At 43.0% G+C, this 26,053-nt stretch overlaps 1 protein-coding gene across 1 annotated transcript in view; it reads left to right on the top strand.

Annotated features, from left to right (window-relative positions):
- The window catches only part of NWD2 (NACHT and WD repeat domain containing 2), a 315,451-nt gene that overhangs the window by 132,866 nt on the left and 156,532 nt on the right, over positions 1-26,053 (top strand). Inside the window, exon 3 of the mRNA XM_033947664.1 lies at positions 16,203-16,319. Coding sequence (XP_033803555.1) covers positions 16,203-16,319 — 117 coding nt within the window. The remainder of the gene's footprint in view (positions 1-16,202; positions 16,320-26,053) is intronic.

The following is a 26,053-nucleotide window of genomic DNA, read 5'->3' as shown; positions in this document are numbered from 1 at the left end:
TGGAGAGATGCCCACTTTCCTCCCTGCGAAGTAACCTCCTCTGCAGCAGGATGCGATGCCCACTCTTCCCCGCTGCCATATAACACCCACCACCTACGACACTCCCCCCTTAATTCCATGTAGATGCATGACCTGAAGGATGCAGATTCCCTCCACCAAGCTGACCCAAAATGGGCCTTCCCTTCCCCGGTGCATTTTGGGATGCATCGGGGAGGGGCCTGAGGCTCTGATTGGCCCAAGTAGTTTAAGGCCCCTCCCATCGGCCTTGTTTGTTTTACTAGTCTCTTCTTGTCCAGTAATATCCTTGGGTGAAATTGGTGGCAGTCACTGGGTGTTACTGATGATGATTACTGTTTGCTACTGGTGGTGGCCAATGGGTATTATAGATGGTGGTTACTGAGTGCTATTGGTGGTGATTATAGAATGCTGCTGGTGATGGTTGCAAGCATTAGTGGAAGCAGGGCTTTGCTTGCAGGAGAGAGAGGCAACAGACAAAAAGGAGGGCAGAGGGTATACAGGTCCAGAACTCTGTTTGTGGGTATGGCAGAGAAGCTGTGCATTTGCACATTAGGTTTGATAAGGAGATTATAGTGTACCTATGTAAATCGGCATCTACCAGGGCTTAATTTGTAGGCAAAAAAAAAAAAAGAAAGAAGTGGAGCGGTGGAAGGCCAGAGGCAGGAGCTACAGGGGAGAATGGGCTGTATTAGATTATTCTTTATTTTGCTGTAGGATCACTCCTTACCCTTCTAGGGCCTGATTCTATAAAAGGTGCCTAACTTGGTAGACGTCTATGAAAACAGCATCTACTGCACATCATCCAACGTTAGGCACCGTATGTAGAATCACGCCTAGCAGCACCTAAATCAAGTTAGGCACCAGTAGGCATCTACAACTTAGGTGCTAGTATATTAGGCCAGGGTTTTCCTTGCTTAAAATACTGGCGCCTAACTCAATGCACTCCCAAACTCCGCCCTTAACCACACCTACTTTTCAGGTGGACACTGCTAGGCGCCGGTAGGTGTCTTGGTGTAGACGCCTACTGCCAGATGCCTACTGGCTAATTTTTTAATGGCACTTAATTATCAACACCAATTAACCAATTTCAGAAATTTGTTAGGTGCTTACATCAGTAGTTTATAGAATCAGGGCCCTTTTTCCTGCAGGCTGCCTGGAAGGGAGAACATAAGAACATAAGAATTGCTGCTGCTGGGTTAGACCAGTGGTTCATTGTGCCCAGCAGTCTGCTCCCATGGCAGCCCTTTGGTCAAAGACCAGTGCCCTAACTGAGACCAGCACTACCTGCGTACGTTCCGGTTCATCAAGAACTTGTCTAATTTTGTCTTGAATCCCTGGAGGGTGTTTTCCCGTATAACAGGCTCCGAAAAAGTGTTCCAGTTTTCTACCACTCTCTGGGTGAAGAAGAACTTCCTTACATTTGTACGGAATCTATCCCCTTTTAACTTTAGAGAGTGCCCTCTCATTCTCTCTACCTTGGAGAGGGTGAACAACCTGTCTTTATCTACTAAGTCTATTCCCTTCAGTATCTTGAATGTTTCGATCATGTCCCCTCTCAGTCTCTTCTTTTCAAGGGAGAAGAGGCCCAGTTTCTCTAATCTCTTAACCTTCTCCAATCTGTTTGTGATCCCCTTCTTAATCATTCTTAGCATCCTATTCACCCTTTTCACTGCCGCCACGCATTGAGCAGATGGCTTCATCGACCTGTCGACCAGCACTCCCAAGTCTCTTTCCTGGGGGTCTCTCCAAGTAATGCCCCGGACATCCTGTATTAGTGTATAAGATTTTTGTTACCGACATGCATCACCTTACACTTATCCACGTTGAACCTCATTTGCCATGTTGCGGCCCATTTCTCAAGCGTATTTATGTCGCGTTGCAGATCATAAATGGAGACCAGGATGAGAAGCTGGTCCAACTAGAGGTAAGCCGGGAGGATGTTCTCCGACAGACAGACAGACTGAAGAGCGACAAATCACCAGGTCCGGACGGCATCCACCCAAGGGTACTAAAAGAACTGAGAAACGAAATAGCGGAAACACTTCGCCAAATATGTAACCTATCTTTAAAAACCGGGGAGATCCCAGAGGACTGGAAAATAGCAAATGTCACGCCCATCTTCAAGAAGGGATCAAGGGGTGACCTGGGAAACTACAGGCCGGTGAGCTTGACCTCGGTTCCAGGAAAGATGATGGAAGCACTGATTAAGGACACCATCTGCGATCACATAGAAAATGGGCAGCTGAAGGCAAGCCAGCACGGCTTCTGCAAGGGAAGGTCGTGCCTCACGAACTTGTTGTTCTTCTTTGAGGGAATAAACAGCCAGATGGATAAAGGGGAATCCATAGACATCATTTACCTTGACATCCAAAAAGCCTTCGACAAGGTACCCCACGAACGGCTGCTTAAGAAGCTGTGGAACCACGGGGTGCAAGGGGATGTCCACCGATGGATCAAACACTGGCTGGTAGGCAGGAAACAAGAGGGTTGGAGTGAAGGGCCATTACTCAGAATGGCAATGGGTCACGAGCGGAGTTCCACAGGGGTCGGTGCTGGGACTGCTCCTGTTTAATATATTTATTAACGACTTGGAGACGGGGACGAACTGTGAAGTTATTAAATTTGCGGACGACACCAAACTCTGCAGCAGGGTTAGAACCACGGAAGACTGTGAAGACCTACAAAGGGACCTAACGAGATTGGAAGAGTAGGCAAGAAAATGGCAAATGAGTTTTAACATTGAGAAATGCAAGGTCATGCATGTAGGGAAAAAGAACCCGATGTTCAACTATAAAATGGGGGAATCATTGCTAGGGGTGAGCAACCTTGAAAGAGACCTGGGAGTGATGGTGGACACAACATTGAAAGCATCAGCACAGTGTGCGACAGCCTCAAAGAAAGCGAACAGAATGTTGGGTATCATTAAAAAGGGTATCATGACCAGGACGAAGGAAGTCATCTTGCCTCTGTATCGGGAAATGGTACGCCCACATCTGGAGTACTGTGTCCAGTACTGGTCGCCGTACCTCAAAAAGGACATGGCAGTACTTGAGGGAGCCCAGAGAAGAGCAACAAAACTGATAAAAGGTATGGAAAACTTCTCATACGCTGACAGGTAGGAAATGCTGGGGCTATTCTCCCTAGAAAAGCGGAGACTTAGAGGAGACATGATAGAAACCTTCAAAATCCTGAAGGGCATAGAGAAGGTAGGCAGGGACAGATTCTTCAGACTGTGGGGAGCCACAAGTACAAGGGGGGCACTCAGAGAAATTGAAAAAGGACAGGTTTAGATCAAATGCTAGGAAGTTCTTTTTTACTCAGAGGGTGGTGGACACATGGAACGCGCTCCCGGAGGTTGTGATAGGCCAGAGCACGCTACAGGGGTTCAAGGAGGGTTTAGATAGGTTCCTAAAGGATAAGGGGATTGAGGGGTACAGATAGAAGTAGAGGTAGGTTATAGGAATAGTCAGAAACCACTTCACAGGTCATGGGCCTGATGGGCCGCCGCGGGAGCGGACCGCTGGGCACGATGGACCTCTGGTCTGACCCAGTGGAGGCAACTTCTTATGTTCTTAATAACTTAGTATCGTCTGCAAATTTAATCACCTCACTTGTCATACCAATTTCCAGATCGTTTATAAATATGTTGGAGAGACCGGAGCATAATACCCCTGCTTTCTGGAATCTGAAAAAAGTGGTGAAATTGTATTTTATGCTCTTTTACCAGAAATTATACCTTGGCATTCACTGAACCTCAAGCCTCCTTCTGTAGCAACACGCCTTGTTTTTTTACTAGTCCCTTCTTGTCCAGTATGTCCTCTCTGTCTGTCAGGGGAGTCCAGCGTCTCTCGATCTCCTTATTCTTCCTCCATGTCAGCATCTCCCATCTATCATCCTATTTTCTCCCCCCATCTCCCTATTTTCTACTTCCTAGGTGGTCCAGCATCCAACTGTCCTCCTCCCTGGTCCAGCATCTCTTTCCAATCTGGCATGAACTTTCCCTTCCTGCACCACAACCTTCTGCCATGTATAAACTCTGGACTGCAACAGCCAACATCCATAGTAACATAGGAAACATGAGGCCTTTAGCCTATGTCTGTGCAGAATAACATAAGAGTTGGCATACTGGGACAGAATGAAAGTCTATCAAGCTCACTATCATGTTTCCAATAGTGGCCAACCCAGGTCACAAGTACCAGGAGAGATCCCAAGGAGTAAAACAGATTTTATGCTGCTTATCCTAGGAACAAGAAGTGGATTTACCCAAATCATCTCAATAATGGTTTATGGACCTTTGTTTTAGGAAACTATCCAAACCTTTTTTAAACCCTGATAAGCTAACTGCTTTCACCACATTCTCCAGCAATGAATTCCTAGTATTTTTGGAAAGAGTAAACACAGGAACAGAAAGTCTGCGAGGGGGCAGGGCACACCTCCTTCTACAAGGCATGGGCTTGAAGCCCTTTGCTTTTTATCTGTTATTGTGGCTGCCAGCTGCTACAGGTTCAGGATGATTTGCTGCCTTTGGCTATGGCCCACGGCACAAGAGGAAAATGATAATACTGGACTAGGGGGAGGGAGCTGAAGGCAATGGTGACAGAGAGTTGATTGTAGTGGATAGAAAAATCAACATTTACTTTGGTTACTTAGATGGTTTTCTGTCCTGACAGTCACCAGTCTCCTGTGAATAAAACCAAAAGGCCAGCCAAATACAGCTTTGAATCCCAGATGAAAAACAAGCATGCCTTGTTACCATTCATGCTTTCAGTCAGGCAACTATGATAAGGATGGCTGCTCTGCGGAGGAATTAAAATGTGCCTCCATACAATTTACACAGCTGGTATAAATGACAGGATAAAAAGCTGCAATAAAGAAATGTCAATACAAGAAGCCTAGGAGATGCGATTTGATTTCTTACTCACTTGACACAAAACAAATTTTATCTCAAGCAGGAGAATACTTGATCTCAGACTATATGGTAGGATCGTAGTAAAGTGCAATAAAGTTCTGTAATTTCTGTAATTTACAACTACACTGACTATTGGGGTCGTTCCCAGCACATGTAGTTAATGAGTGCTAAGTGTTGTGTTCAGGATTTCTATTCCGCCTTTACCTATTCTGTTCAAGGTCAGATTACATTATAAGAGGTTGGGTCAGTTACCCAAGAAGTTACAATGGACAGTTTGACATGGACATTCAATGGGCCTGCTAGTACAGGTAGATCAGTACAGTTATTAATACAGTTAGGCCATAGTTACAAATACATAGTTACAAGTTCAAGTAGGCCATTGTTGTTATGTCCCTGGGGTTGCTTTAGACACTTTAGAAAATGGCTTTTACAATTATCATTTCAGTTACTTTAGGGTTGGCTTTCTGTCTTGGTGCAGAAATTTTTTTAAGTTTTCTGAACCTGAGATAGTGATCACAAGATCGTAATGTAAGTGGTAGTTTGGTTCCAGCATTTTGCTATTTGATATTGGATGGATATGGTGATTGGCCTGGTAGACTCTTAGCTTTGCTTTGGACACTTGTTCATTTGCTTTTCCTTCAGACATTTTGCTAGCGCTTCAACCAGAGTGTCTGCGTACTCTTCGAGGCTCTTGATTAAGGCACAGATGCCGAAACACTGCCAATGTCAAGTCTATAAGCTTTTAGAGAAAATTTGTCAATAAAGTGACTCCAGAACAGTATACCAGTGGCTGATTACTTGACTTCTTTTCCTCACGACTCCATTGGTGTGTGTGCTTCCCACATCGTTGAGGCCTCCCTTTGGCTTCCTCTTCAGAGACTTTATATTGTTGCATGTTGATAATTCTTTAACTGGGTTTTTGAAAGGAACCTGTTCTCTAAAGTAGGTGTGTCATTTTCTTGATAGAATTTGGTGAGATATGTACGAGATGTGTACACATAACTTAGGCATAAGCACTTAAACTGGACGCGGTGCTGGTCAATGGGGTAGCGAGGATGAAAGGTGCCTGGGGCAGTGGTGCCCCTCCCCCACCTTTTCTCCATCCCCAATCTGCTCCTTCCCTACCCCCTTCTGCCAAATGGACCCACACCTAGGAAGTGAAGTCAGAGGAAGAGCCGACGCTGGCGTGAGCAGCAGCTTGGGGTTGCTGCTCACGCTGGGAACATTAAAGAAGTATGAGGGAAGGTGTGCGCATGCGAATGAGTGGGGGGGGGGGCAGAGAGGAGGACGGGAGCTGGCACCCCCACCAAGACAGTGCCTGGGGTGGACCACCCTCCTTACTAAGACACTGGTGCTGGCATAAGTGCCTGCCCCGACATTCTGGAGATATGCACTTAATTTGCAGCATTCTATAAACTGCACTGATATCTTTGCACTCTATCCAAATGCCACCTATGTCTACAAACACTCTCAAATTCTACACTATCAATGACATATGCATATTTATACAGTAGAATAGCATGAATGTACATACTTGGCATACATGTGCATATTTGTATACATATGTACATATATGTTGGTATTCTAATGGTTTATGCACAAATCTGATGCCTAAATGCAAATATCTTCTTTATAGAATTAACCCTTAACTGCTCAACCTAGCCTGCTGCAGTGACTTCCAGAGCTTAGGGCTCCTTTTACTAAGCTGCGGTAGCGTTTTTAGCGCGCGCCGAAGATTAGCACGCACTAACCTCCACGCTATGTGGAAAAACTAACGCCAGCTCTGTGGAGGCGTTAGCATCTTGCGCGCGGGGCATTGTAGCGTGCGCTAAAACCGCTAGCGCAGCTTAGTAAAAGGAGCCCTTAGTTTCATTGAGTGGGCCGATGAAAATTTAGCTGGCCGTGTTGCTATTCAGCGTTAGCTGGCTAAATTATAGCAGCCAAAGATAGACCAGCTATATTAGTGGCCCAATTTGGCTGCTTGACTTCATTTCATGGATAGCTGGCTAAGGTATGCGACATAGCTGGCTATCAATTAGCCACTACCCACCAATATTCAGCAGTCAACTCATGCTAAATATTAGCACTTAGGTGGCTATGTGCTACTATTTTACCAACCAGAAACGGCTCCTGACTGGCTAAATGTTTCTGAATATCAGGCAAATTATCTCCAATTTGTTTTAAAACCCCTCAAAAAAGGTATAAAATAATGCTTAGCAAGATACGAGGGCAAATCCAGACTGGTGCCAAGTAACATCAATAATTGATTTTTAGCGCCCAATTATTTGTGTTCATTGGATCGTTACCCAATGAACTAATAAGGATTATGCCCAAATATGGAGCACCATTTATAAGATCTGGGGAATAATGTATGTACAAGGGGGTGCTAAAAAGTTTAGCCCAACCAGCCAACTTTCTAAATTCTGAACATCATTTTTCCTCAGTAGCTGGAAAGAGTGTTATCTTATTTCATTAAGTACCAATTTGCAAAAAAACTAAATTCCATGTTTTTGACATTGTTTCAGATCACTGATTGAACCATATTCATGTCATTCTCTTCTTGGTTGGGCTGAGAACTTTTCAGCACCACCTGGTATGTATGCCATTAAACAGAAGGGTAGGTCTTAATTCTCATAAAAAGTTCAAGTTCAATTTATATGATAATGCATACCATAAATGTAAAACCAAGGTTAAAATCTAAGCAGTTTACAATAAAAATTGGGATAGGGGTGTAAAAACACATTAAAAATAATATAATATCGAACAATACTGGAAAGATAAGGAACAAGGCAAAAGGAGAGAATTACAATAGTGGAAGGGAAAAAAAAGAGGTAAAGGCAAAAACATAAAAGGGAAGGGGATAAAATAATCAGTTCAAAATTATATTCTTAAACTATGAAAAATTGTACTAAAGGCCTTTGAAAAATAGTAGTAGACTTTTAGTTGAGCTTTAAAGGCTGAAAAATAATTTTCTGTACAAAGGTATAAAGGAAGGGAGTTCCAAAGAGTGAGGGCCATAACTGAAAAGAATGAGTTTCTGTGAACATCCTAAAATTAACTGCCTAACTGAAGGAGCAGTCTTGGGAGACTATTGAACTAAGTAACCAAATAGAATTATGGGAAGACCACTTGAAAGAATTTGAAAAGTAAGAATGTTGTATTTAAATGGAATCCAATAACAGGAAGGATGAGTTCAGCCTTTAAGAGAGGAGTAACATGATCAAATTTTGAACAGTGATAAAGTAACTGAACTGCAGTATTTTGAATCAATTATAGGCGATAGTTGATAGTTGAGAGTCAAGGGGATAAAGAAGATGAATATCATCTGCATATATGAAAAAAATAAAACCAAGAGATTGAAGTAGTAAAGTCAGGAGCAAGAAAAATATTAAAGAGTATTGTCTCCAGGAAAGAACCCTGGGGAACACCAGATTGAAGAGGGTAAGAGCTGGAAAATGATTTGGAATGATATACTGTATATTTGCGATCAGATAAATATGAATGGAACCATTCAAGAAATTATCCCTTAACATGAATCTCCTCCAGACAATTGAAATGAATGGTATGGCCTACCAAATCAAAGGAAGCAGACATATCTAGCGAGAAAAGAACAGCATCATGATTACTATCAAGAATTTGTCCGATATGATTAACTAATCCTAATAAAGAGTGCTCCGTAGAGTGATGAGATCTAAAACCTGTATGTCGAGGGTGAAGTACGAAGTACATTAGTCATTAATAAGAAATTGGAGAGTTGAACTGCAACTAATTTTTCAGCAATTTTGGAAACAAATGGAAGAGTAGAAAAAAGTCCCTAATTAGACACAATGGCATGCATTTCTGCATCTTCTTTATTGATTTTTATTAGAGCTGCATTCCGATTAAAAATTCTAATCACAATTAATCGCAGAAGTACTGTAAGGGTATTTTCTTTTTTTCCTACTGTTCCTTATGACTCTAGGCATGTAAATTAACCCTCCAGTGCCCCAGGTACAAAATATAAACCTGTATATTATATGTAAACTGCTTTGATTGTAGCCATAGAATGGTGGCATATCAAATCCCACATTCCTTCCCTACCATAGAGGACTTATAATCTCCCACCCCTAACTGTCATAGATTCTGTTGGTGGCCTCTTCAGTTTTATTGGCATGTCTACAGCTCACTCCTTTTTCTCTATCCACAGTTTGGTATCTACTTGTAAATGTGGTCTTCTGTTGGTCCCTGGCAATGGCAGTGCTACACAAAACACTGCTTACAACCTGTTCTGAAGCTTTCCCTCTGGCCTGGACATCTCCTCTGACATCACTTCCTGTTTAAGCATTGCTTCATAATTGGCTTCAATTATGAGCTTTAACAAACTTATAATTGAAAAAAAAAATAATTAATTGAGTGATAGGCACCTGTCTTCTTAGGCAGTGGTATAGTATGGGGGTAGACCACCCTGGGCACTGTCTTTGTGGGGATGGGGGCACCAGTGCCGGCGCCTCTACTCCTCTTTGCCCCTCCCTGCATACCTCTTTAAATGTTCACCGGTGTGAGCAGCAGGTGGAAGATGCTGTTCACGCCGGTGAGTATTTAAAGAGGTACAGGGGAGGGGGATGGGGTACACAGCGTGGCGGGGAAAAGCAGGGTGTGTGTGGCATGGTGATGCTAGGTGCCACCGCCCTGAGTGCCATCCTCTCTCGCTACACTACTGTTCTTAGGCATGATTCTACAAAAGTTAAGCACCTATTGCATGGCACCAGCAGCGCCTAAGTCCAAAGTAGGCATTTTTAAAGGTGGAGAAGGACTTAGGTGCTTCTAGGCACAATTCTCTAAACAATTCTCTAAACAAAATAATATCAAACGCCTCCAACGTGTCCAAAATGCAGCTATCCGCCTCCTACACAACCTCAACTACCATGATCCCGTCTCCCCAGCACTCCGCGCTGAACACTGGCTCCCAATTAGCCAGCGCTGTGCTTTCAAGGCCCTAGCAATAGCCCACAAGAGAATTTATGCCACCACCCCCTCCTACATAAAATCCAAGCTTCCCATCTACACCTCCACTCGCACCCTCCGCTCTAAATCAGAAATACGCCTATGCATTCCCCCTGGAAGGTCCCTCCTCTCAGAAACTGCCCGCAAACGATCCTACAGCCACTTCATTCCACATCTCTGGAACCAACTCCCCCCTCAACTCAGGCAACAGAACTCATTATTGACATTCCGTAAAATGGTAAAGACCCTCCTCTTCAACTAAAGGTCTCCCTCAGTCTACTCCCCCCCTTAAACCCCACCTCTCTCTTCTCTCCCCTGCCTAACTTCTCCCTAAATTTCAGTATAGTCCTCTCTTAGTCTGTACTCTGATAAATTGTATCTAAACTCAAATAACTTGTACTAAACTATTCTACTTATACTAAACTAAACGACTTATCTAAACTAAACTGCTTATACTTAAACTCTACTCTTAATTTGCTGTATACCCCCTGTATTTAACTACTACACAGTCTTGTATGTCCAAACATTTAAACCTATTGTACATCTTATTTGTCTAATTACTTCCATTGTGTATGTTTACTTGTAGACCGTTCTGAGCTACTGGGAGGACGGGATAAAAATCTAAATAAATAATTAAATAAACTTAGGCACCTATAATGTAGTCCTTTAAAACCTTGGCCTTCATTACAGATGCCTAAGTTTTAAGTTGGGCGCCTATTACAGAATTGCATCTATCTTTTTAGAAACCATTTACAGAATTTTCCCCTAATTTTTTTTACTTCAATGTAATAAGCTAATTATATACAAAAAAACAGTAAAGTATGACTTTTGTATAAAATGGAAATATAGGGACCTTTTTTACTAAGCTGCGGTACACATGGTGCTTACCACAGTAAAAAAAAAAAAGTGCTTATCACGGGGTTCTCTCATGTGACCCAGGGTACTTTTGCATTCTGTGTGCGTGGTTCAGAGGCGGAGAGTAGGTGTGTTGTGTGCTAATTGGTTAGTGCAGCTACATTGCTGCATGCTAATTGATTAGTGTGGGATTAGCATGTAGCCAGTAATACAGAAAAAAAAAGATTACTCCCCTTCCCTATTGGACTTTCCTTTTATTGTTTATCTTTTCTATCAAGCATCGTATATCTCCCCTAGGTACCTTATGTTTAACCTTGTTTCGTTTTGTCAGTCATATAGTCAAGTTTCAAGTTTCTTTATTTTTGATATATCGTTTATCATACAGGTATTTAAACGGTTAACAATAAAATGAAATATAAAAAGTACAAAAAAGTAAAATTGTATCTAAACTAAGAGGTGGAGAGCATTTACACATTGACATACATGATACATAAGGGAAAAATGGGGAGAGGGAAATTAATAAATACATTGAGATAGAAAATAAAAATAAAAAGGAGGAAAGTGGAAACGGGAAGTACATTTAGGTTTGGGGGAGGGGTCGCTTCAAAAGAAGCGTTTTGATTGTCGTGGATGTTCTGCAAGAGGATCAATTGTCATAGATGTTTGGGTATACAGGTTTACAGTCTGTTATTTTCCCCATAAATCTTGGATTTTATATTTTTATGTAAGCCACTTTGATTATGTTAAAGCAGGATGTCACATTTTTAATAAACTTGGAAATAGGATTTTTGGCCATTTTACTGCTGCAGTCAATAAACATAGAAACATAGAAGATGACGGCAGAAAAGGGCTAAAGCCCATCTAGTCTGCTCACTCTAACAACCCCACCCCCTTGAATTTACCCCCCCCTAGAGATACCACATGTGTATCCCCTCTACATTTTTACCTCCCTAGAGATCCCACATGTGTATCCCATTTCCTTTTAAAATCCGGCACGCTGCTGGCCTGAATCACCTGGAGCGGAAGTTCATTCCAACGATCGACCACTCTTTCGGTGAAGAAGAACTTCCTGGTGTCGCCATGAAATTTCCCACCCCTGATTTTCAGCGGATGTCCTCTTGTGGCCGAGGGACCTTTAAAAAAGAAGATATCATCCTCCACCTCAATACGGCCGGTGATATATTTAAACGTCTCTATCATGTCTCCTCTCTCTCTACGTTCTTCGAGTGAGTATAGCTGCAATTTATTCAGCCTTTCCTCATACGGAAGGTCTTTGAGCCCCGAGACCATCCTGGTGGCCATTCTCTGAACCGACTCAACTCTCAGTACATCTTTTTGGTAATGTGGCCTCCAGAATTATACACAATATTCCAGATGAGGCCTCACCATGGATCTGTACAACGGCATAATAACTTCGGGCTTCCGGCTGATAAAGCTTCTTCGGATACAACCCATCATTTGTCTTGCCTTTTATGAAGCCTTCTCCACTTGATTGGCAGTCTTCATGTCTTCGCTAATGATCACCCCCAAATCACGTTCCGCCTTGGTCCTAGCTAAGGTTTCACCATTAAGTGTATAAGTTTTGCATGGATTCCTGCTGCCGAGGTGCATGACCTTACATTTTCTAGCATTAAAGTTTAGCTGCCAAGTTGAGGACCAGTGTTCCAATAGAAGTAGGTCCTGTGTCATACTATCTGGTAAAGTGTTCTCACTTACAATGTTGCATAGTTTGGCGTCATCGGCAAATAATGTGATTTTACCCTGAAGCCCCTGAGTCAGATCTCCCACAAATATGTTGAAGAGGATCAGGCCCAAGACCGAGCCCTGCGGCACTCCACTGGTCACCTCTGACGTTTTTGAAGGGGCATCATTCACCACCACTCTCTGAAGTCTACCGTTTAGCCAATCACTGACCCATGTAGTTAAAGACTCTCCCAGTCCCATTGATTTCATCTTGTTCAATAGTCTGCGGTGCGGGATGCTATCAAAAGCTTTACTAAAGTCCAAGTAAACGACGTCTAGGGACTCACCCACATCCAGTTTCCTTGTTATCCAGTCAAAGAAACTAATTAGATTGGATTGGCAGGACCTGCCCTTGGTAAATCCATGTTGGCGGGGATCCCTGAGATTTTTCTCGTCCAGGATCGTATCTAATTTATGCTTAATTAGTGTTTCCATGAGTTTACTCACTATGGATGTGAGACTCACCGGTCTGTAATTCTCAGCCTCTGTCCTGCAGCCCTTTTTGTGGAGTGGGATTACATTGGCTGTTTTCCAGTTCAAGGGGACTCTTCCCGCCCTCAAGGAAAGATTGAAGAGCACAGACAATGGCTCCGCCAGGACATCACACAGCTCTCTAAGCACCCTGGGGTATAGATTGTCCGGTCCCATGGCTTTGTTCACTTTGAGTCTTGATAGTTCTCAGTAGACGCTGCTGGGTGTAATCTCGAAATTCCAGAATGGGTCTTCTGAGCTTTGCCTTGCTTGCAATTGTGGACCGGACCCCGGCGCCTCGCAGGTAAAGACTGAGCAGAAGTATTTGTTTAGTAGTTTGGCTTTCTCGGAATCTGATTCTGCATAAGTCCCGTCTGCTTTCCTAAGGCGTGCTATCCCATTTGTGTTTCTTTTCCTATCACTGATGTACCTGAAGAAGGATTTATCCCCTTTCTTAATGTCCTTTGCTAGATTCTCTTCTATTTGAAGCTTGGCCTCTCTGACTGCCGTTTTGACTGCTTTGGACTTGGCCAGATAGTCTTCTTTGACTGCTCCTCTTCCTGATTGTTTGTAGGAAACAAATGCTTTTTTCTTTTTCTTAACGAGGTCCGAGATTTCTGTAGTGAACCACTGGGGTCTGTTATTCCTCCGTCGTTTGCTTACTGTTTTTATATAGTGATTTGTTGCTTCATATAGGGTAGATTTCAGGTTCGCCCACATAGCCTCTACATTATTGGTTTCGGCATGGTCTTGCAGTGCCCGATGGATGAAGTTTCCCATGCGTTTGAAGTCAGTGCCCCGAAAATTAAGGACTTTTGTTGTTGTGATCGATCTGGTGAAACCCTTCCGAAGGTTGAACCAAACCATGTTATGGTCGCTGGAGGCCAGCGTATCACCCACTGAAACTTCCGATACGCTGTCTCCGTTGGTGAGTACCAGGTCTAGTAACGCCTGGTCCCTAGTGGGCTCCAATACCAATTGTTTGAGCCGTGCACCCTTTATGGAAGTTAACAACCTTCTGCTGCCGCTAGTTTGTGCAGTAAGTGCATTCCAATCTGCATCGGGCATATTAAAGTCCCCTACCAGTACTGTGTCCCCACGCAAGGTGATGTTTTCAATGTCTTCGATTAATTCCATATCCTTGTCTACCTGTTGTCTTGGAGGTCTGTAAAGATACAGGCATTTTTCGTTTCCTCTAGCCAGGTTCACCCAGAGGGATTCCCCGGTATACTTGACATCTGTGATTATGGTAGTTTTGATGTCTTCTCTAGTGTATAGAGCTACCCCTACTCCTAACTTGACCTCCCTGTCTCGACAGAGTAAGTTGTAACCCGGTATAACCATATCCCACCCGTGTGAGTCCGTGAACCAAGTTTCGGATATCGCCACTATGTCTAGGTCGGCGTTTATTATTTCTGTCTCTAAATCTAGAATTTTATTGCCCAAACTGTGTGCATTGACATACATATGGCCTCAGTATGCAGGAAATAACCAGGATGTGCTGAGGCCACCTTATACTGCAGTTTAGTAAAAGGGCCCCATAATATAAAAATAAAAATGCAATAAACTGTAATTAATGCTTTAAAAATAATGTCCACTTCTACTTTCAGTTTAACATCTATGTTAAAACAAAATAAAGGTCCTCTTTTACTAAGCTGTGGTAGAGTTTTCTAGAGTGATCCAAAGTGCTAAATGCTCCAACACTGCTCCAACACTCATAGGACACACTTCCTCCAGTTCAGAAAGACATCCAGACAGTCCTTTATAAAGAGGACATGTCCAAGTAAGTCCAGACATCTAGTAACCCTACTCTTTGCACATTTCCCTCCTCTGTGCCCAACCAAGGTCCCAAGTACCTTCTTCTCCCACTTCCAATTCCTGTTTCCTTCTTCCCGTTTCACATCCATCCATGCCCCCTCACCTTTATCAGAGATAGCTCCTTATGTGATCTTGGACCACAAAATAATGGTACTCTTTCTAAAATAAAGAGACTGGCCAGGAATGTAGAGTCAGCCAGAGAAAAGTTAAGCTGCCTTCTGCCAACATCATGCTGCAGCTTCTGTGTCCGCACTGATGACATCATGCGCACTGACATCATTAGGTGCTCCCTAGGTGATTCACTAAAGTGCGCCCATGATCAGAGCACCTTGAAAATAGCCGCTTAAAAATAAAGAATTAAAAAAAGAAAATAGCCGCTTAAACATGCTTATTTGAGATAAGCGCTTTGCGATTAACACATCGCTACTCAGCAAGTTTCACTAAAGAGCGGCCATTTTTTCCTGATCAGAATGAGCGGCGCCTATATTGGCGCCTCTCTCTGGGCACTTCTTATAGAATTTTCCCCTTAGTCTATTGTGAACATATATACTATCTATTTTGAAGACTTTCGATACCAATAAACTTTTGAATTTTACAATTCCCGTGTAGCCCAGGAACCTTTGTTCCACTTTCATTATTTTGGATTCATCATCGTTGCCATGGAACATAGATATCTGTGTTTTAGTTTTGTGGTTGCTTGTTCCATTAATATGATCACATGTATTTGGGAAAATGGCTGAGTATCTTTTTGCCAATATTTTTTCTGTCATAAGTGTGGGTGAATTGAATCCCAAATCTATGCATAGCTATGAGTCTTCTCTTAAGTACTATGGGCTCCTTTTACAAAGGCGCGCTAGCGGGGTTAACATGCGCAACTTTTCATCATTGCTAACACCCGCGTTAGCCAAAAACTACTGCCTGCTCAAGAGGAGGCATAGCGGCTAGCGCGTCCGGCGATTTAGCGCGCGCTATTACACGTTAAACCACTGTCGCGCCCTATGTGTCCCATGAAACCAGTTTTGATAATCAATGTTTTTGCATATTTACATGTGATACTTCTTGTGCAAAGTGATACTAATATATGATTCAGCATGACTAAGGGCTCCTTTTACTAAGCTGCGATAGCGTTTTTAGCGCATGCAGGATTTTAGTGCACGCTAAACCCACACTACGCGGCTAGAACTAATGCCAGCTCAATGCTGGCGTTAAGGTCTAGTGCGCGTGGCAATTCAGCGCTTGCTAAGCGTGCACTAAAACCACTATCGCAACTTAGTAAAAGGAGCCCTAAAAGTAAAGAACTGATGTATTTCTTAAGCTATTTCAATGCTCCCAATAGTAATGTTCAGACAACATATAGATCGTCATTTAGAGAGTAAATAAATGAATCTTATATTGACATTTTTAGGTGATTGACCTATACTGGGGAGTAGAATCTGAACAATGGGATGACCCTGATCTCCAGAAGACTCGTATGAGGCTTTTAGAAGAGTGTCTGAAAACTTCTGCAGGTCCATGTTTTGTTGTGAGTATAAAAAATATAAATATTTAATATCAAAAACTATGCATTGTGGTTTATGACGGTTTCATGTATGTACATGGAAATTATATATATTTGCTATCTTCAGTTGATAAACAGTTCAACAGATTGCCAGTGATATTTTTTCATTGGCCTAAAGATATTTGTAACAGACTATACAGAACAAAAAATGTCTTTATTGAACATATTATCAGGATATATAAAAGTGTCCAGTGTGGCCATGTTTCACCAAAATGGCTGGGTCAGAGCAAATAAGCCAGTTGATGAATCACACACTAATTCCACTAAAGCTGCCTTAAAATTGAACCCAGGCACATTTTTATTACAGCTTTGGTAGAATTAGTATGTGATTCACTAGCTGGTTATACTTGCCCCTGACCCAGCCATTTTGGTGAAGCAGAGCCACGTTGTACACTTTTTATATCCTGGGAGCAATGGCATAGCAATGGGGGCGGTCCTCCACGGACATCATCTTGGTGGAGGCATCAGCACCCATCCTCTCTGCACCTAGGAAGTGACGTCAGAGGAAGAGCCGACATGAGCAGCAGGTTGAGGTTGCTGCTTGGGCCGGGAACGTTAAAGAATTACGGGGGGAAAGGAAGGTGGGCGCGTGCGCGGTAGGAGAGGATGTGGGGTGAAGAGGGCAGGGGAGGGGCGCCCCTCACCCTCGATATTCCACTACCTGGGAGTACATTCAATAAAAGACATTTGTTGTTCTATAGCAGGGGTGTCAAAGTCCCTCCTGAAGGGCCGCAATCCAGTCGGGTTTTTAGGATTTCCCCAATGAATATGCATGAGATCTATTAGCATACAATGAAAGCAGTGCATGCAAATAGATCTCATGCATATTCAATGGGGAGGACCCATGCCCATAAGCCCCTATAATCACTGCATTGATACTTAAACATGTGCACTGCCCTATACACCCCCAAAACCCTTTTTTACTGGCATATAAGTGGCTCCTGCAGCCATAAGGGCTATTGGGGTGGTAGATAAGTGGGTCCAGAGGATTCTGGAGGTGGTTTGGGGGGCTCACCGTCACCTATAAGGGAGCTGTAGTAAGTAGAAGCCATGGCACCTTTTTTGTGAATTTCACAGCAATGCCCTGTAAGGTACCCCACTATTTAGGTGGCATGTCTGGGTGTGCAGTCCATCACTTTGCAGACCCCTCCCACGTCCAACAGGGCTTGTTCTAGGTGTTTTGGACTTGGACGGAAGGTTGGACGGAAATGTGGTATAAAGATGGACGATTTAGTGGCTTGGACGATCAGATCGGCAGGATGTATAATTAGACGATTTTCGAAACGAAAAAAAAGTTGGACGTATCATTCGAAAATGTGTCTTAGGCTCTTTTTAACTTTGGCCGACTTGCGAGATGGACGTAAACAGACTTAGATGTCCCTTTCAATTATGCCCCTCCACATGTTTTGAAAGTAATCAAATATGCCATAATCCCAAAAGTAAAATAACTAGCCGAAAATGCTCTGTATCTGTGTTTTTTAGTTTTTGTAGTAGAAAAGTAGCTAGTGGTTACTACAGTGGCCTGAAAACCTGGGGATCTGGGTTCGATTCCCACTGCAGTTCCTTGTGATTAGAGCAAGTCACTTAACCCTCTATTGCCCTAGGTATAAAAATAAGTACTTGTATATAATATGTAAACCGCTTTGATTGTGACCACAGAAAGGCTTTCCCTGTGTCAGCTGGTACAAAATGATGTTACTTACTTGTAGTTGGCTTTTCCATAAACAGCAAGATGTATAAGGCACATAAATAGGTGACATCAATGAATAACCCCAGGACAGAACTACTCTCGCAGAGGTATTGGTATTGCTGAGTATACTCCAGTTGTTTTATAAACATAATGCTCTGCTCATTTGAACAAAGGAAGTTGAAATAATTTAGAAAGTTATATTAATTGAGTATAAGATTTTTGCTGGGCAGCCCCGCCCCCAGACCTATCCCATTCTGCCCAGAGCCCTGCCTTATTCCATCGCCCAAACCTGGCCCCACACAAACCTCATCTCTGGAGGGTATCTGTACAAGGAGCATCTGCTAAATTAGAGGGAAATTCTGTAAGTGCTGCCTAAAGTTAGGCACCAGCAGGCGACTAGGGGCTAGATTCACTAACCTTCTGATCCCTGTCCGATCCGTGTGTGATTGGAGGCAGGTCGACCGATTCACCAACCATCTTCATGCAAATGGGGGTGACCGGAGGCACGCCCCCAACCGACTACACGGATTGAGTCGGTGATAGCTCTGACAGTAGTAATAGGAGAAGCAGCCTTCTGTCACGCCCTGGCCCAACCTGACACCCCCTGTGCCTAAAAGTTGGGAGCAGAAGGGGTGCTCAGCCCCTCCTGCTCCGTAGGCCTCCAGCAGTGGGAACAGGAGGAACCGCAAAGTCCTCTTGCTCCTTGTCCTCCACCCTGCCCCATGTGAATGCGGGCCTTAGGCCCCGCCCCATTGCCCCTTGGGAGGAGCCTGAGGTGCCTGAGCCAATCAGGAACTTCCTTTGGCTCAGGCGCCTCGGGCTCCTCCCCCCTTGGGAGGGGCCTAAGGAACCTGAGCCAATCAGGGACTTCCTTAGGGCTGAGCCTAAGGGAGTCCCTGATTGGCCACCACAATAGCCAATCAGGCTAGTGATTCTGCACAATAAAGATAAGTGAAAATACTTACTGTTGTGATTTTTCTTTAAAAGTTGTTTTATCAATAAATTAGTAACAGTAAGATTCAAGCAAAACATTAAGGAGGAGGTGACAAAAAAGGGTCTAAGTTGATGACTCCAACCCATTGAACTTGGATATTTTACATTTGTATTGAATCAAGTAGGTTTTTTTGATCCTTTTACCCTCCTTTCTTATATTGGACACTCTGAAGTGGGGTGATTTGTCTTTGGAGAATCAGGGGTCCCCAACCCTGTGGCAGGAGGGAGTGGGCATCCCTCCCATCAGCCTATGGATAAAAGTTATGGGGAAGTCGGGGAGTTGGGGCGCATTAGTGGGAGGCATTGACAGATTGCAGCAATGGCAGGAGGCATCATTAGTTGGGGGACAGCAATGATGAGGTGGTCAGTAGACCACCAGGCTTGTGTTTGGGCACTGCAGAGGGGGAGGGAATCCCCCTGGTGGCAGGTCTGAACTTTATTTTCCTGTCAGTGCCTGAGCCGATCAGCGCTCAGGCACTGACAGGAAAGTAAAGCTATGACAGCTCAGACCCTGCCACTAAATATCGGCCCTGATTCCATGTAAATGGAGGGGTGTTCCCTTTGGGGAATTGCCCAGGAGGCTCATTTGAATAATCTTCATCTCATTATAATACTGTTTTAATATTAATGACCTTGTTGTACTACATTTGCATAGTACAATTAGGCTGCCTGAAAGCACGGAAAAGACCATGGTGAGCCATTTTGATAATAATACGGCAGTAAAATACGTGCATTTACCGATGGTTTAGCACCATCATTAAATACACGGTAAGTTTAGAGAATCTTCTTCAGATAGTTTGGGTTAGGGTTACCAGACGTCCGGATTTAACCGGATGACTTTTTAAATCCCGGCACTTTGTCCGGGTTTTGAAAAGCTTCTTCTTTGGGACTGCATTGGGAGGGTATGTACAGATGCAACATGGTGACGTCGCGTGCATGATGTTATCACATTGCATTCGTGGATGCCCTCCCGACTGATGAGCACAGGTTGAGGGGGCAGGGGGCGGGGCTTGGACATGACCTGGGGATAGGGTTATGGGTCTGGATTTTATTTAACTAAAATCTGGTAACCCTAGTTTGGGTATATCTGGATGTGACTAAGATCAAACAAGAAAGAAGAAATTCTTCTTCTTGCCTTAAGGCAGGAAACAAAGGTTTTGGGAGCAACTTTCCTGCTAATTTACTCTGTAAATTTATTTATTTATTCAATTTTCTGTACCGTTCTCCCTGGGGAGCTCAGAATGGTTTAAATGATTTTAGTCCATTTTGCTGGTATGAAATATGTTTTCTTTATGCCTCAGCAGTTGAAGGCGTTCCTAGAATTGAAGAAAATCTCAGTTGGGAAATAGGTAATTTAAGATGTAGGAAGGGGATTGAGATCATGTTAAGACTGATTTAACGCTATATTTCCTTTAATTACTCCTTTGTTTTTCTAGGCTCCTTTCCCTTGTGATTATGGTCTAAGAAGAATTATTAGTTTTTCATCCTAAGATTAAGATGTATTATATCAATGTTACTATTCAATTTTCTCTAAGAAGTGTGTACTTCTGATAACATTTTCTTAAAAAAGAAAGAAAGAACAGGTAAGAAGACTTGCAACTTGTGAAAGATGTTTTGCATGTACTGAACTATAAATAATAATAATAACAGTTTATATACCGCAAGGCCATAAAGTTCTATGCGGTTTACAATAATAAAATTCTTACAAATCAGCTACCTAAGTACTTCAAAAACAGATATGTTTTTAAATGTCTCTTAAACTCCCATAAGTATCAGTAAGCAGAAGCAATTGTTCTAAATCCTTACCCCATAATGCTGCCTGATATGAAAAAAGATGTTGATGATGTTTTTTAAGTTTACAACTTCTAACCGGCGGAAAAACAAAATTCAGGCGTGAGCTTCTCTTATGTCTGTTGATTGCAAAAGAGAAAAGCTCGGTTATGTATTTAGGAGCTAAACCAAATAAAACCTTAAAACAAAAGCAACCAAACTTAAACTTCACCCGCGCCTCCATCGGCAACCGGTGCAACCTGAAAATTAACCTGACTGCCGCATTTTTCACCATTCGCAGTCGTTGCATATTCTTCTGAGAAATTGCTGAGTAGGCAATATTGCAGTAATCAAGTTGACTTAATATAAGAGATTGTGCCAAAATTCTAAATGATGGAACATCAAAATACGCTCTAATGGACCGAAGCTTCCAAAGAGTGAAGAAATCCTTTCTAACCAAATCAGTAAGCAGCTATTTAAGCAGAAAGCATAGCTCCCTGAAGAACTTTCTTCCCCAAATGATAATAAACAGGAGTCTTTTTCCAGTAGAGTGTTACAAAAATCTCTGCACTCCTTAGCCTTTCTTATTGCTGTCTCTACTAGGGATACCAGATTTTATGTTTATAAAATCCGGAGCCATGGCCCTGCCCCCAGGCCCACCCAGGCCTGCCCCATTCTGCCCACGTCACGCCCCGTTCCGCCCAGCCTCACCGCCTAGCTGCTGCCGCCTCAAGTGCTTGGAGCCACATCGGGAGGGCATCTGTGCATGGGCAGGTGTTACATGATGATGTCACACACATGCGCATGACATCACTGCGTTGCATCCACGCATGCACAGATGCCCTCCTGACGACATCCCGCACTGGAAGCTTTCCAAAACCCAGACAAAGTGCCAGGTCTTGAAAAGCTGGGTAAATCCCGATATCTGGTAACCCTAGTCTCTACTATCACTAAAGAGTGCAACAGCTTGACCTAATTAAAGCCTGGAGATGGTTGGACCTTATATTTCATGTCTATTCTTTTGGAAACAGACTAAGTGGTCAGTAGTTTCTGCCATATATAGAACTGCTGGTCCGAGCCAACATATATAGAACAGTGTGCCATGAACAGCTGCAGCTAGTGTTGTTTTACGAGGTGTATCTGTTTATTTGTGAAGGCCAAAGGCTCCAAAATGGGTTCATTTTCATACTGAAGGGGAAAAGAAACTGTCAGCATGATATTGTGTTGCTCAAGGACTAACCTGAAAGTTATCCTAACTGACACTTTAGGACCTACCCAGAGTGTTAAGCCACAGGCCTCGGGAGATATTACAAGTCTGATCCTTGATGATGTCTCCTATCTTTTGGGCTAAGGGCCAGATTCACTGAGGTGTCCCGACCAGTTTGCGACCTGATTTTCCTCCGACCTGATTCACTAACCTGTGTGCCAATCATCCTCCGATGCGATCTGCGCATGCAAATGAGGGGAAATGGCAAACCCGTCACTCTTTTGGCTCTGAGTACTGTCACGGAAGATCACACAGTAGCGTTCACTTGAGAATCTGTGTAATTACTCAAACAACACTCGATATAACTTAGAAGACTCTCAAGGCTCCTGAAGCAGGCCTGTCGGCTGAAACATGTACATGTCAAGTCATTGAGTTATTGGATGAATAAAGTGATTTGTACCATTGGATGAGTAAAAGGACATATTTTTCATAATTTGTGGTCTTCAATCTGATTAGGACATTTCCACTCCTTACTGTATGTAAAGAAGGCAGGCAGCGATTCACTAAACAAAAATCTTGAACACCGACTGGGCTGGCCAATCAACAAGAAGCGACTGGTGGGGACCAGTCACTCACGTCCTTTCCGGCTGCATCTCCTGCTCTCTGCCCAATTCGCCGCCCTGCTTTCTGCTCCCTGCCGTGTTTTGCCGGCATTTAGGAAGTTTTGTGCCGAATGTTTTGACACTAAAGTTTTCTTTCTTGTGCATGTTATGAAAAAGTTGGAATTGTCTGCTACACAACTGAACAATTGGCTGTGCTATCCGTCCTGCTCTCTGCCCCGACTCTCATGCCGTTCCCTGCAGTGCGAGGCCGTGGTTTTAACCCGCGACTTAAAACCACAAGCTCGAAAGTGAAGTTAAAAGGAAAGAAAACAATGCAGCTTTGTAAGCAAAGAAGGCAAAGAAAATGGTCTGTGCATGCTTCAGGATCGCTCACTAGTGATCTGTGTGGTCAGAGCGGGATGTTCCTCCGATCGCCCCCATTTAAATGCTGATTCGTTGTGGAGCAGTCGGGCCTGCTGCAGATCGGCCACCAATCGGGCACGATTGGCAGGTTAGTGAATCTGGCCCTTAGTTTACATGTTTTAGGACCAGTGCTTAAGAGCAACAAAAGGAACCAGACAGCTTGTCTTCAAGAACTAGACCTTCAAAAGAATTCACACCTCCTTGATAATCAGGAGATATCGGATCAAACAAACCAAATTAGGACACAGGAAGATGCTGGAAAAGAGAATTCAGTACTCACACATTCAGACTAGTAGACACAAGGGACATTCAATCTTCCCCAGTCTCTTATAGAAAGAAAGACACATATTCACTTATACACACTCTGAATTAGACGAGCAGAAAAACACTGTGACATCCATACACACACACACATACAAGCAGCTCTGTAAAACAGAGTGACACGGGGACAAATTTGTCCCCCTCGGGATCTATCTCCATTCCCATCCCCATGAGTTCTGTCGCTGTCCCAGGCCCAGTCCCATCCCTGCTTGTTTAGATGAGGATATTACTTCCTGGTCACGGGACTAGGACATGACATCAGAAGGGAGCCAAGCAGCAGGTAGAAGATGCTGCTCACACCGGCAGACATTTGAAAAGGTATAGGGGGGAGGCACTCAAGTGGCGAGGGGTGGAGGGACACATGACGCAGTGGGGAAGAGCAGGGGGAGCCTACGGTGCGGTGATGCCAGGTGCCAGTGCCTCAGGCGCCAACCTCCCTAGCACTGATACAGTCTTAATGAAACAAAAACATGCCTTTTGGCCCTGACTCTATAAATGGTGCCAAAGCTGGCAGCGCCTAATCAATTTCAGTGCAGAACTTAATTTTTTAAAATCGGCTTAATTGGTGTGATATGGTGTGATAATTGAAAAATGCCATTAAAAGCCAAATAGAAAAAGAATTAAATTCTACCCCAAATCAGCAAGATGCCTACTGGTGTCTCCTCCAGGTGCCTACACAAAAAGTAGGCATGGTAAGGGGCAAAGTATGGGCATGAAAAGCATTAAGCGCTGGTAGGTGCATACATTAGGTGCCAGTATTTTTAGACCAGGAAAACTCTTGACTAATAAACTGGCATCTAACATTATGACAGCCTATGGCCTGGCTGCCCTGGGTAACCCTGCTTTTACCATCAGAAGCTAAGCAGGGTCAGGCCTGGTTAGTACCTGGAGGGGAGACCACCCAGGTGCTGTAGCCTGAAAGGGCCCTATGTTGGGCAGCGGTGACATAGTGGAGTCACACACTGCACAGGAGAAGGCAATGGCAAAACACTCCCAAACTCTGCCATGAAACGTCATAGGGTGGAATTCTCATTGTCCATCCATCCATCCAATATTATGACACCTACCACCACATAAGATGAGTTAGGTGCTGCTAGGTGTGATTCTGCAAATGGTGCCTAACTTTGAAGGACATGTTAAAGAGCTTTCTTACCTAAAACATTATGGCTTAAATGCAGATGAAAAGCAGTAACGCTCAGACTGTATTGACCATCTTATGCATGTTTAACGTACAGGGCTGCATGAGTCTAGTAGTGCTATAGAAATAATAAATAGTAGTAGTATATCTCAACTATTCTCTTGCAATTCTGTGACTGCTATGGGAACAGCCTAATTAACAAAGAAATCACAAGGTGCATCACAGACTGGACTTGATTTGTCCTTTGCGACTGTGATGTTGCAAACAATATTATAGCACACAGTGATTCATGTAATTAATTTGTGACTCTCAGCAAAGCACACTGTGAAAAGAACAACTTTAATAACAGTTTTAATTGAAACAGGGTACTGCCACGTGGTTAGCCATCTGTGAAATAGTGCACAGTGGGTAAGATTTTTGCAATCCAGTTTAAAAAAAAAAAAAGATTGCTAATAGCTGTATGTAGTTCTAAGTCCAATAGATGCTGGCACTGTCATCTTGAAGTTGGGACATCGGATCATCTATTATACTGTTGTCCCTTGATACTTAAATTTTGGAGATCCATCTGGGATCAAGTGAACAAATTATTGGAAAATCCAGTGGCATTGACGTACGATGCCGTCCTGTTTGGTACGTTAATCAGGGCTAAAAGCCAAATATCTGCTCAGAATAACAAACTTCTTTTTATAATGACAGGGGTTGCCATACAACTTATTTTGAGGAACTGGAAAAACTGGGATCGATTAAATTATACTTTTTTTGGTGGGAATCTCTCACACTTTTGAAATGGAAGGTATGATGGCCATACAACAGGCACGCAAAACACAGGGGAAACAAATCCACAAAGGATAGAACAATGGAAACAAGTGGAATTGTCCAATAAAAAGGTGCACCAAATAAAGATGTCTTTCAACTCATCTGGACTCATATGTTCTTTGTATTTTGTTATTCTTATTAGCATATATTATGTTCTTTGTAGTGTACATATGGCTCTATATGCATATATATAATTTTATACATTATCTATAGACTCCTGACGCAGGCCGTAGGGCCGAAACATGTACATGTCGGGTCGAGTATTTTTGGAAGAATAAAGAATAACCTGATTGTCCAGATGAGTTGAAAGACATCTTTATTTGGTGCACCTTTTTATTGGACAATTCCACTTGTTTCCATTGGCCATACAACAGGGACATTATAGGAAGTTTATGGATGTTTGGGAGCCATTGACAAAATTCTGTAAGGAGCGATTATTGATTTTGCCCATTGATAATACATGTCCAGGGTGGGTGGGAAGATATATTTTTATTTTGAGTTCAAATTGTTGGATATGTAGTGGGGGGAAGGGGGGTGATATATGTATTTGTCATAGAATATAATTTTGATTGAATTTAAGTGATGTTAAAGTATAAAATGTCTGTGTAATATGTTACACTTATTTTTGGCTTTAAAATGAATAAAGATTTATTAAAAAAAAAAAAAAAAAAAAAGCTGTATTTCAAAGTGTATCATTTTCACAAGAAAAAATACAAACGTACCTTTACCTGCTTGGGA

This window comes from Geotrypetes seraphini, chromosome 1 (assembly GCF_902459505.1).
Source record: "Geotrypetes seraphini chromosome 1, aGeoSer1.1, whole genome shotgun sequence".
In the NCBI taxonomy this organism is placed as follows: Eukaryota; Metazoa; Chordata; class Amphibia; order Gymnophiona; family Dermophiidae; genus Geotrypetes; species Geotrypetes seraphini.
This window is presented reverse-complemented; position numbering and strand designations above follow the sequence as displayed.